The sequence below is a fragment of the Symsagittifera roscoffensis genome, unplaced genomic scaffold (assembly GCF_963678635.1).
Source record: "Symsagittifera roscoffensis unplaced genomic scaffold, txSymRosc1.1 SCAFFOLD_640, whole genome shotgun sequence".
Lineage (NCBI taxonomy): Eukaryota > Metazoa > Xenacoelomorpha > Acoela > Convolutidae > Symsagittifera > Symsagittifera roscoffensis.
This window is the reverse complement of record NW_026971203.1, coordinates 11,034-24,625: the sequence shown is the minus strand read 5'-3', so window position 1 is coordinate 24,625 and position 13,592 is coordinate 11,034. Positions and strand designations below refer to the sequence as shown.

General features: G+C 38.5%; 2 protein-coding genes across 2 annotated transcripts; both read left to right on the top strand.

The window, feature by feature from the left end:
• The first annotated feature begins 4,778 nt into the window (after positions 1-4,778).
• LOC134856249 (uncharacterized) lies at positions 4,779-9,270 on the top strand. The gene is made up of 5 exons (XM_063872592.1): positions 4,779-5,734; positions 5,888-7,724; positions 8,184-8,463; positions 8,639-8,662; positions 8,843-9,270. Exons 1-5 carry the CDS (start codon positions 4,788-4,790, stop codon positions 9,268-9,270), a joined length of 3,516 nt encoding a protein of 1,171 aa, XP_063728662.1. The 5' UTR covers positions 4,779-4,787.
• An 839-nt stretch (positions 9,271-10,109) lies between these two features.
• On the top strand, positions 10,110-12,460 carry LOC134856248 (uncharacterized; the record flags this gene model as incomplete). Its single annotated transcript, XM_063872591.1, has 3 exons — positions 10,110-11,106; positions 11,665-12,228; positions 12,335-12,460. Coding segments are annotated over exons 1-3 (1,579 nt in total), but the record flags the coding sequence as incomplete, so codon positions are not given.
• Positions 12,461-13,592: the final 1,132 nt, after the last annotated feature.

Sequence of the window (13,592 nt, the reverse complement as noted above, 5' to 3'; positions counted from 1 at the left end):
CCAGGAACTCATTGGTTACTGTTTGCTCAAGCTGGTGGTCAAATCTTTTTTGCAGATCCTCTTGGACGAAGCCTACACAACTATCCACATGTATACAAAAATATGAGACGTTCTATCCATGAGGGAAACCAAATACTGATGAATAAGCCAATCCAATCAGCTAACTCGGTCTTGTGTGGACTTTATTGTATTTATGTTGCTCATGTTATAATTTCTTCTAGGTTTCCTATAGGTTTCAAGGTTAACGATCATGACATGATGCGTTTTGCTAAACATATGATGTTATAATTTTGTGATACTGTTGCATTTCTTTAATGATTTATAATTGATTTTTTTTTAAAAAAACATGTTTTATGGTTGCTAGAACACATACCGCTGGAATTATCTCAGAAATGTTTTTTTTTCAAAAATTGTATTTCTTCTCCATTATAAATTTAACAAACAAAGTATTCGAATCAATCTCTAATCGACCATACCCACTCAAAATAATATCAATGATTTTTGAAAATTCGGCAGCATTATCCCCATTCAAAATTCGAATAAAACGTTCAATGGTTACATTAGTAATTAGATCAGTTTGAGTTTGAATGGATCGAGTCTGTGATGCAAAGCAAATCTGTGGCAATCGTTTTCGCAAAGAAACTCCGGCGGTGTCAAGGTTGTTAGTCGAATTGTAGTTAACAGCCAATTTCATTTTTTCCATCAGTGGTCCTGATAGATGATATTTGCTGCACCGCGTAATCAAATATTTAAAGGATGAAAGGAGGCAAGGCACAATAAAAGATTTTAAGGTCATCTTGTTAACTGCTTCAGTGCATTCTTTTGTAACTTCGATAAGAACGTGGTAATGTGGCTGACCATTGGCAGGAGATTGGGAACAAAAATCGTTCTGATTTGAATGGACTGCAAATGCAAAGTTTGTATTAGAAGGAAGGTCAGAAACGTCGGGTTCATTGTTCAGAAAAAAAAATTTAAAGTTTTTCCGAAATTGTTTAAAGTATTCCGGCGATTGTTCATACATTGCTTCAACCATTCTGATAATTAATAAATGAAACTGGGTTTTTTTTTTTCCAATTACTCAAGCCACTCGACTTTTTTTGATGCAATAATCTTCTTCATCATCCTCTCCGTTTTCACTATTACAGTCTTTTTCGGAGTAAACCGATCGTTTTGATTTATATCGTCGTTTTTGAGGTTTATCGTTTCCTGTTGTGGAAGTTGAAATCTTTTCACCAGTTGGTGCTTTGATCATTTTTTTTATTTTTGAATAATTATCTGCTAAGCTATCAAATTCTTTCGTCGTCAAAGTAACTGCTTGATACATTTTGAACACTTCTTCGTCAGTTTTCTTAAACAATTTTAGTGTAATATAGGTACCTGTTTTTTCAAATGTTTTTGTTCCAACTCTGACTATACGTTTTTCTCCTGAAGAAATATCACGAAAGTCATCAAAAAAGTTAGTATCACTTTCAAGCGTGTACATAGTTGGGTAGCGGTAATTTTATTCAACCGTATCAGTCAAGAGACAATTTAAGAATGATTTACCTAGCCGGTGAAGAGCTTAACTCGGGTGATTTCTTTTACGGTATAGCTTAAGCTTCATTGGGGACTTTTAATTAGTTTGCAGTTGGAAATTTATGAGTTTAAGTTATACATGTCAAATCTGTCTGGCAAATTCCCGTTTTAGCTCATAAATCTCAACGGTTTTACCCCCGGCGGCATGCCTGTTATCTCTTTGAAGTGTAAAACTTCTGTCATTTTGTGCTTAGGGTATCATAAAAAGGCGCCATGCTGTTTCTTTGAAGTATAGATTTTCAAAGCGTTAACATTTCTACTTTAATTGCAAAAGCCCTGAAAACATATTAAAATTTTACAAAACCCGATCTATGGTAATTGGCTAAAACTAGACCACCAGCAATAAAAAACTAAAAGTGGTACGTCAAACTAAATCTACTCACTATTTTCATTCAATCTCTCAAAATCAAACAAAACAAAATTTTCAACGATGGCAACTCCACTGCAAATTATTTCAATTAATTCTCTTGAAAGAGCTATATTGTACCAAACTTATACCAGAGATTCTATCGTAGTGGTTCAACAGGAACGGAAAATGCGTCATCGAAACGCGAGTCCTTTGAACGATCTTGATCCAGGAAGCCAAGAATTCGATGAATGGGTCACTAAAAACCATATGATGTTACCCCATTATTTGCTAGATCAAATTGGTATCCTCATACAAAGCAGAAAACAGGTCTACGAGAGTTGTTGTGTGACTGAATCGTATCCTGCGCTGAAGCGCACAGATATTCAAGACCCTACTTGCCTTGATAGTTCACCGAGAAAAATACTGTTCAACTACGATTGCCAATCGATCCCCTTTTACGAAAATCAGGAAGGATCCATTAGAGATTTAGCAGAGCGAGAAAGTTACTGGAACATTGAGTCGATTGAATCACCAGATTCAACAGAGAAAAAAGATGAGGACCAGCAGACGCCCAAAACCCCAATAAAACCGGATATCTTTTCAATCACTCAACATCAGCAGCAGCAAACTTCTTCTGCTTCTTATTTTTCCGGCAGTCAAAGTCCCACTGCACCAAAGTTAGTAGCTGAGACACCGCCTATCAATGCTTGCTATGCGCCGAAAAAACGCAAACTGCAATTTAGAGATCTCTGAAAACTCAAAAAAAAATTTGTTTCCACCGAGAGTGCACCAGTTTGGGGTTTATTATTTAGTTTGATAACTTTTTTTATTATTGTGGCTGAATCTTTGCTTACGTTTTGTTTATGATTTTTCTAATTTAATGTTTGCTCTCTAACTTTTTTTTTTCAGAAATCTTTGAAAGAATAAAACTAAACAAAAAGAAACATATTTTAAATTTTTTTTTGTTTTTGAAAAAAAATTAAGAGTTTCAAAATTTTGTTTGAAACAAACAGTGGTATCAAAAATTATCCTCTGGTTTCGACCAGTAGTAGGTGATCAACTTAGCTAATGAAAGTTTGCCTGTATATGCAGCACCTAACAAGTTATTTCTGTTCAAAACCGAAACCAGAAAAAGTATGCAAAATTTCGTTTTTTATTTTTTTGTCCAAAAAATGCCAAAAATTGATTTCGTGAACTGCAACTTTATCTCATACTGTTGCTATAAGGGTATTACGGCTGATGAAACCCCCAGTTCCTTGATACAACGCTTTTTGAAATGTTATTTTTGAGAAAATCAAAATTCATTAAAATTCATCGTTGGCTAAGTGTCGTTCACTATGAAGCCGTGCTCAGAAATGGATGAAACCAATTTTTTTAGACTCAGCGGGAACCATCAATTTTTTTAGACTCAGCGGGCGGCCACGTTTCAAAAGATATTTGGTGGTTTTTGAAAGGACTGCATATCCACTGAGCCAATGCTCCTCTCAACCCTGCAGTGGAAACCATCTAAAAGTAAAAGCTGAAAGCATCTAAAAGTATCTCATACTGTTGCTATAAGGGTATTACGGCTGATGAAACCCCCAGTTCCTTGATACAACGCTTTTTGAAATGTTATTTTTGAGAAAATCAAAATTCATTAAAATTCATCGTTGGCTAAGTGTCGTTCACTATGAAGCCGTGCTCAGAAATGGATGAAACCAATTTTTTTAGACTCAGCGGGCGGCCACGTTTCAAAAGATATTTGGTGGTTTTTGAAAGGACTGCATATCCACTGAGCCAATGCTCCTCTCAACCCTGCAGTGGAAACCATCTAAAAGTAAAAGCTGAAAGCATCTAAAAGTATCTCATACTGTTGCTATAAGGGTATTACGGCTGATGAAACCCCCAGTTCCTTGATACAACGCTTTTTGAAATGTTATTTTTGAGAAAATCAAAATTCATTAAAATTCATCGTTGGCTAAGTGTCGTTCACTATGAAGCCGTGCTCAGAAATGGATGAAACCAATTTTTTTAGACTCAGCGGGCGGCCACGTTTCAAAAGATATTTGGTGGTTTTTGAAAGGACTGCATATCCACTGAGCCAATGCTCCTCTCAACCCTGCAGTGGAAACCATCTAAAAGTAAAAGCTGAAACACTGCAAAGGACCCAACAGATACCTGAATCAGTGAACATATACGCCGAATGAATTTAATAAAAACAAGAAAAAATCAAAAAAGAATAAATTGACCTGTTTGGTTTTTTCGATTTTCAGAAGTTTGACATGAAAAATTCCCATTATTTAATTTTTAAAAAATTAATGATATGAAGCTTTATCACTTCTTTGACAGCTCAATTGATGATTAACTACATTCGGTGTAATGCATTCATTTCACTCTGCTGGGCTTAGGTCTACTCGGGTGAGGTCTTTTTGAATTGAGTGCCGATGAATTGTTTGAAGCTACACAACTTGTCTAGGAACTTTGTGGTTAATTCAGAAAATTTGGTTGATTTATGAGACTATTTTATAGGTTTACTTAATGAGCCGAAGTTATTTTCTTTGATGTATCTGAGAGCATTTTGGGCGCACCCTCTCGATTTTATTAATCTAAGCTCCACCTTAGGAAACCACTCCTTGTTTGGCAATTAAGCAAATGATAGAAAAAGTTTGAAAATCTAAACAGATTTAATAGCAGTCGTAAAACAAACGGAAAATCACTCGAACTCTTTTGACTTGTAAACCAGTATCTACTTTATTTGAACCTAGCTTTCGGAAATATCAAAATTCTCAAAAAAAACAACCATCTCGCAATGTCTACAAAAGTCGTACCCTGTAATCTCTGCCAAAAAAAACTGAGTGACCGGCGAAGCCTCAAAAAACATCTAATGGCTGTTCACAAGATTGATCCTGTGAAAACCGACTACATCTGTGGTCACTGTGAACTAGAGGATAAGTCACTTCGCGTCATTTGGGAACATGTCGTGGAGCGTCACAAAACAATCGATGAAACGGAAGAAAGAAGAATTTGTCTCTACGACATGAATGTGTTCCAAAATGATCGCGCATATGCTGCGCATATGCTAAACGAACACGGTCTGCCAGCATGGGATGTGAGCCGAGAAATCCTCACTTCTATACAGCCTGAGACAGCTTTTGATGGAGCAGTCAGGACATACGATATAGTGCCGATGGAAACGGAAGTGGACCTACTAGCGCTGTTCGTGACCATGAGAGACGAAATCGAAGAGCTGATACTTCAAAACACTATGTATGAGCCTCAGAAAGCTCAATTGTCGGCAGAAGTAACTCTTGAAAAAGAGAAGGCAGATGGCACAGAAGAAGTAATAACCATCTTCGCCAATTGCAAAATGCTTGCTGTAGACGTTCAAGGATGGACCCAGGACCAATTCTATGATTGCGTAGACCAAATATTGTCTACTGTCCATCAATATGCGTCTCATGGTAGTGGCTGGAGAATCCGCAGGATTGATAAGATTGTCCTAAAAATGGTGAAGTCTGCACCGATCAGGGGTTCATCGTACTTGCCACTACCAGCCGATCTACTGAAACTCAAACGCTTCTTGTTGAATATTCGCAACTATGAAGACGATCGATGCTTTGAGTACTGCTTCGTTGCTGAGTATCATCGGCAGAACAATATCCCGCTCACTCTTCGTACGATGCAGAGTAAAGAGGAGGAGAAAGCGAGCTTCTATGATTATCGCAGAAACTCAAGAGCGCACGAGCCAACTGGCGATTTTGTGTACCCAATGGGACTACCGGCTATTGCACGCTTCGAAATTTTGAATGAAGTGCAAGTGAATGTCTTCAGGTTAGTTGAAGTTTTAATCAAATTTTTTTTTATTGGTGTGAAGCTGTATCTAAGCACATCAGAACAAATGGTTGACTGCACATTCGTTGAAGAATTATTATTATGATGACATTAAAAATTAGTATAAAAATATCTTTCAAAATTTTTCTCTAGGTACAATGAAAAGACTCTTCTACCCCTGAGAGTGTCAAAATATCAGACTAATTTTGTTGTGGATTTGCTGCTTCTAAACGATATGGGCACGCATCACTACGTCGTGATAAAAGACCTGAACAAGCTAGTGAGCAAAATGCAAAAAAGAAAACTGAGATCGAGAAACATGCTGTGCCGAAATTGCTTCCACCGGTGTTCATCTCAGGAACGACTTGAGCGCCACCAGTTAATCTGCATGGGGAACGAACCAGCAATCGTTACCATGCCAAATGTTGACAAGAGCAGCGTAGGCTTCAAAAACATCGGTGCTCGAAGCTATAGCCCATTCGCGGTTTACTTTGATTTGGAGTCTGTGCTGGAGAAGGTGGAGACGGTGAGAAATAATCCTAACTGCTCGAGCACAACCGTGATTGAAAAACATAAGCCCAGCAGTTTTTGCCTTGTCGTTGTGGAAGCTGGAAACCCGAAACCTGCGTTTTTTTCACTTCATCGAGGAGTGGACGCCATGACTAAATTCGTTCGAATGCTGGAAGTATTGGCGCGTGACTTCCATAATAAAAAACGACGATACCCGAACTACCTCGGAAGCACCACTATTCTTGAAGACAGTGACAAATGCTGGATTTGCGAAGAGGAATTCTCCGAAACTAACGCAAAAGTTTTGGACCATAATCATTTCGATGGATCATTCCTCGGATGGGCTCACAACAAATGCAACTTCCTGAGACGTACCATACAATTCACCCCTGTCTTTGCCCACAATCTCCAGAATTATGATTTGCACCATGTACTGAAGAGTCTGCAAGATACCAATACCAGAAACACCTTTTCGGTCATTCCTCTCAATGACGAAAAATTTATTTCACTAACAATGAAAGTGTGGATTAGATCGTACACTAGCGAAAAAGGAAATGTCCAACATGTCTACGAAGAAATCCGTTTTGTGGACAGTTGTAAATTTATGAACAGCTCACTCGATGAGCTAGCCCGAAATCTACCCGTGGAAAAGTTCATCTATCTCAATAACCACTTTGCTACCCGACCGGAAGAAGATAAAGCATTGATTCGACAAAAAGGTTACTTCCCCTACTCGTATGTTGACAGCCATGCAAGATACACAGAAGATGGACTACCTGCACGCGACAAGTGGACCAACACGCTGCAAGGAGGTGTTGTTAGTGTCAGTGAAAAAGAATACCAACATGCATGGTTAGTGTACACTCGTTTCGGTTGTCAGACTTTGGGCGAATACAGCGATTTGTATCTAACGACTGATACCTTGATTCTTGCATGCGTTTTTGAAGAGTTTAGACGAGTGTGTTATGAAACATATAAGCTAGATTGTGCTCAATATTTCACGGTTAGCAATCTCTCAGGGGATGCATTTTTGCGAACATGCAAGGCTGACCTACATTTGCTCACTAATAGGGAGCACTTGGATATGGCAGAAAACCTGATCAGGGGGGGCATTGCAAGTGTGTTTGAAAAAAGACTTGTTTCCGCCAACAATAAATTTGTGAAAAATTACGACCCTAAACAGCCTAACACTTTCCTCTTCATGATAGACGCGAACAATTTATACGGCGGGATTATGGAAAAATTTCCTCTTCCACTTAACTCATTTGAGTTTAATGACCAAGTTACTATAGCTGAAATTCTCAACACGAGCAGAGAATCCGAAATTGGATACATTTTGGACGTCGATCTTTTATACCCCGATCATTTGCATGATGCACATTCGGATTACCCACTCGCCCCAACAAAAGAAGTTGTGTCCAAAATGTGGCTCAGTGAGCTTCAATTGGACATGATGAAAAAAATGAACATTTCGGATAAAGTGGGCACTACGCCAAAGCTCATACAAAACTTCTTTCCAAAGAAAAACTATACTGTACACTACCTAACACTTCAGCTCTACGTCAAACTTGGTTTGAAAATTGAAAAAGTTAATCGAGTACTGCAGTTTAGACAAGAAAAATTTATTGCACCATATGTTCAGTTGAACACTGAGCTCCGAAAAAAAGCTACTACCAAGTTTGAACAAGATTTCTTCAAACAAATAATAAATAGTGCGTTTGGAAAATTCTGCGAATCAAAAAGGAATCGACTTATTGTAGATATTGTTCGCAATGCTGAAGAACTGCAAAATTTATCAAGGAAAAAAAGATTTAGCAGTATAAAAATTATTGACCAACACTTGGTATCTGTAACCTCAAAACCTGTGAACATTAACTGGGATAAGCCCACAATTGTTGGTGCAACGATACTAGATTTGGCAAAATTTTACATGTTCCAGTTCCATTACAACATAATCAAGAAAAATTTTGACGCAACTCTTTTATATTCGGACACTGATTCGTTCCTGTATGAAATCCGCAGCAAAGATCTCTACAAGGAAATTGAGAAAAACCATGAACTGCGAAATCATTTTGACTTTTCAAATCTACCAGTCACCCACCCCCTCTACACCAACGAGAATTTGCGCGTTACCCTGAAATTCAAGGACGAGTTTGCTGGGGAGATCATACAGGAGTACGTCGGACTAAAACCCAAACTGTACAGCATTATTTCTTCGAGTAAGTTTCTTTTTCTTTTCTTTTACCATTTTGCAATTACCATTTTAGAAAAGGGCAACAAAAACAAATCATAAGATTATGTAGTGAGGGTTGGGGGGGGGAATGGAGGTATTTATGTAGAAAAGAGAAAAAACTGTTAAAAATTTGAAGTAAATTGATTGTATTTTTGTTTCAGACATGGACAAAAAAAGCTCGAAAGGTATTTCTAAATTTACAAAAATGGAGCTAACCCATAATAAATTTAAAGAAACTTTGACTTACTGTTCGCTTGTCCGGTCAGAAAATGTGAGGATAAATTCTTGCAATCACAATTTACAAACCATAATAACAAACAAAATTTCCCTGAGCGCATTTGACAATAAGCGCTATATACATGCAGACAGAGTAACTACTAGTCCTTTCGGACATAAACGTTTGCGTGAGGATATGTTCATAAGAGAAATTGGGCGCACCATGGACTGGGGCGAATACGACGTAGACGACGACGCCCTGGTCCCAACTCCCACCGATAACGGAAGTGGGGAGGATTTGGCTGAAGCTATAGAAGCGCAGGGTGGGTATTATGTGGATATTTTTACTCTACCAGATATGGGGTTCAACCAACCCACATACACTGATCAAGAGCTAGAACAGGATTTGGTAGATTTCGACCAGCTAAGTGAGCAAAATGAGTCAGAACCAGCAGCGTACAACTGCCCCTATTTGGACATTGAAGCTCGAGAAGAAAACGAGCGGGAAGAAATTAGACCACCTAAACGGCGGCGGTGCTTAAATCGACGTGCTTTTATATTAGACGATTCTGACTAAATAACTTCTGATTATAAATGTAAATGATTCGCTTTATAGTACTTTTCATTCAGGAAATAAAGCTTTTCAAAATTGTTCTTTTGACCGAAAAGTGAAATAATCAACAACTCTAATTGTGAGGGGAGGGGGGTATTCAAAACAACAATATAAACTTACCAATATCACAGCATTTTATTTAATTCCACACGTGGCGATAAAGATTACAAAATAATCCACAATATAACGCGCGCAGTAAAGTTTGAACTGTCAAAGTCAAAGGGAAAACATGCACCAACCAAAACCTAATTCCCTCCCGTTTCCATAAAGTGGCTGGAAAATTACCAATTTTAACCCCCCTTAAAACATGCGTGCCCGAAAAAGTAGGGGCTTTAACCCCTTTGGGGGTTAAAAGTGGTAAGTACAACGGCACATCGAATTTTGGGGGGGGGGGTTAAAAGTGGTCATTTTCCTAGCCACTTTTACTATACTACTACTTTCATCAAACGACCAAAAATTTTGTTTAAAATAGGTTTTTACCAAAATTTTAAAAAACTTTTTTTTCGTCGGTTTTTTATTTTCTCTGTAAATCAAAGACTTGTTTAATGACTAGCAGTGAATTCAGAGTCGGGTCCCTTTCTACGCTCTATAGAACAAGTTTTTGCGTGTCCGCTTTTGTGGGTATTCCATTCAAATCGGCTCACGTATCATTGCACCCAATGTTTTTTAAAATATTATGATTTGAATCAAAAAATCTTTTTTCAATTTAGAGCATTAAGAATTACAAACAAGAATATCTGACCAGTTAAAGCGCAGCTGTTTGAATGAGGCCAATATGATTGGTCACTATCAGCTGTGCCGTTTCGATTTGAAAAACTATTCAGTATTCATTTTTGTCTTGAATTGTCAGTTTGTTAAAACTGATTTAAAAAGTTAGTTCTGAAACTACAATAATTCAAAGGACATCAGTTATGAATGTCAATTGTATGGACTGGTTCGTGGTCCATAAGATGGGATTGCTAGTCTTCGTACTTTGGACGACATTTGGGGGCGGATGGAGTTTGGAGGAACCGTTTGACTTGGAATTTGGACCAGACGTCGGGGACAAGTTTCAGGACAAAGCAGATGGGTGTACTAGTGATCTAATGGGACTTGAAGGACCCTTGCGCTATGACAACTACACTATCGTTGGAGTCAAAGCTTGCCCGAATGTGTACATTGACCTTGTTGATGACGCGGGTGATACACACAACATCGAAATTGCGGATATTGACGGAGACACTGAAGACACCATACTGGACAGAATGTGCATGCCCTCAGTCGATGACGACGATAACATATGCGAATGGTACTTGCAGTACGACAGTACTTCCGACGCCTATGAAGCGGATTTTTCCGACTACGTCACTGGAAAACATGCCATCATCTTCACATACGAAAAAGCACACGAGTGGGATTACATCAGCTTCCTGCGAAAAAATGTGGACATCTACTTTGACGACCAGTGGACTACCGTTCTAGGAGGGGCGGACACCAAATACGTTAACCTGGTTGACAATATCTTTGTTCGTAACATTTCCAGCCAACATGACTTGGACATCATCAACTCCCGTATCGGCCAGGACTTCTCAGCTGACTATGGCGCTGTGATGACTTTCTACAAAGTCAAAGACTACTCTTTCCTGCTGAATTATCAAATCAGCGCTCAAGTCGTCATCGCTTGTGACCAAGCACAAAACACAACCAATCAGACAGTCCACGTCACTGACAACAAATGCTACATGATGACTCAATACCGGGATGTGAACTATATGGTCGAAGATGGTTCTAGCGCAGAAGCTTCGTTCGCTCTTGACAGTGGTTAGAAAATAAGTACCATAAATCCCAATCATACTTCTACACAATAGAAAATTTATATTTCCACAATAGCTTCTATTTCTTCATTTTATCTTGAGCTCAAACTTAAAAGTGCCATCAAGTTTGCATGATTTCTATAAAAAGGTATTCAAAATTGATTTAGGTTAAAAAAAGCATTACGAGGCCGAACTGTGCACTGGGTAGGCTCACAATTTGGTTTCTGTAGGTCACTAGATTCCAGGGATAAGTCTTTAATCAATTTCCAATTGGATTCCAATTAAAAAACTCCATGATGGATTACTTTTCCAAAACTTCTATGGATTCAGCACACAAATAGCTGTTATGTAAATTTTGTCGGTTTGTTTGTCGGTAAATTTTGTCGACACATGAATTTTTTATTTTGGTCAAAATAACGTTATTTTGACAAAAATTGGAAGTTCGTTAGTTTGCGTCGCTGACATAGCCAACCAAATTAATCAACTCAGCATTAAAATTGCATAGATTGAAAATAGATTGAAATTAGGTTATCTTGATATTTGACGATGTTTTGTTTGTTTTCAGGCAACGTACAACTGCCATTTGATGGAACCAAAAAAGCCCAAAAGTGGGAGACTACAAGCAACGTCGGAGTTCCAGGACTGTGGATCTTTGAATTCAACCAGGGATACGAGGCGCCTTTTGTTCTCATCCCCCCACACCTGGTATCCTTTTGCCATGGAGCCTACTTCATGCCTTCGTCTCTTCCACTCTACTCAGGTGGGGATAACTCGGTTGATGAGGTGGTCATTCAATGCACGGGCTTCTTCCACAACAGCGACTTCACCCTCGACGTCAAGTTGATTGGCAGCTCATTCAACAAGACAATCCAGGCCTCATTTGACTACAGCAGAACCATAGTGATCATACCTGTGCCGGTGTTTTGGGGCGCGAACGAGGTGGTCCAGGTAAGCATGGACGTAGACAATGTGGAGAGAAAGATAGACGCTACACTCTCCTTCCACGATGAGCTGGTTGATGGTTTGCTGCAGATCGAGTATCTGAGTGCCACCCGAGTCAATGTCTCGTGGCCAAATGCGAACATCAACGAATCCACGACTCTCGTCATTAACCAGTTTTCGTACAACGGTATGTTCCAACAAATGTAATATTTGCTTCATTATTCATTTTGCTTTTGTTAAAAAATATTAAAGTACTGACATAGAAGAATTCTGATTTTCTTTGCTTGTTTCAGGATCCCAGATAGGATACGAGTCGCTAGATGATGCCGATGAAAGTCTGGAGGCCGGGAACACTAGCATCATATACGAGTTCGATACCGATGTTGCTTTGGTCCGATTCGAGTTGGATTCATACCAAGGTTCGTCTATTAAAAAAACTCTTCGTTCAAAAACCTTTTTTGTTGAGCCGTTGTTTTTTCTAAAAAAAATTATTGACAAACTAGTTATTCTCTAGCCCGAGTCGAGATTTTCCACCTAATTTGAAGCAAGATTTGAGCGGTTTGAGCGGGTTTTGAGCGGTTTATCTAGAAAAACCGCTCAAAAACCGTTCAAATCTTGCGCGGTTTTTGAGCGTTTTTTTTTAGATAAACCATTCAAAAACCGTTCAAACCGCTCATTTTGAAGCAAAATTCATACTTTTGAGGCAAGATTTCATATTTTTTTTGGTAGTGAGTTTCTCGAAAACTCTTTCATAAAAATTTATAGGTAGAGGCTGATTTAGATGGAGGGACTCAACAAGCACTCCCCCCCCCCCGCAGTGAGATTCCATGGATAATAATCGATTATAATCGATTTTTGTGGTCAAAAATGTTGGTATTATAATCGATTAAAATTATACTGTGGGACCACACAATCGATTATAATCCATAGCATTTCACTATTTTTAGGAGAAATTAATCAATTTTAATCCATTTAAAACCCATTATAATGGAATAAAAAGGATTGAAAACTTTTCGATTTTTCTCCGTATCCCTTACAGTTTAAACCCAGGTTTTCTGAAGTTTGACGCCCAAAAAATTACGCCCATCCGCACACCTACCTCCTCCCCCCACCTACCCACCCTACCTACGCTAACCCTCACATCTCATCACCACTTATATCTTCACCCACCCCTCTCACCTACGCATCCACCTAGTCCCCAACCTCCTAGTTCCACCATCCCACGCTGTTAACCATGATTTTCTTCAAGTGTAGCGTTTCAAAAAAAAAGATGAAATGAATTTATTTCTTGTAGCAACGAGCTCAAAACCTCATTTGGCAAGCAATTTGAAACTAAGAACTGAATCTTAAAAAATAACTTAACTAAAAAATGATCAAGCATGCTACACATTGACCAAAAAACTAAAAAAGATGTTTATTTATGAAAAAAATTGAACTATACACATGACGTATCGAAATAACCATTATCGGTTTCATGTCTACCAGCGCAACATAATGGTTTTGACGATTCTTAATGCTACCACTTTTACCGTTGACGCTTAAAGAAGCGAG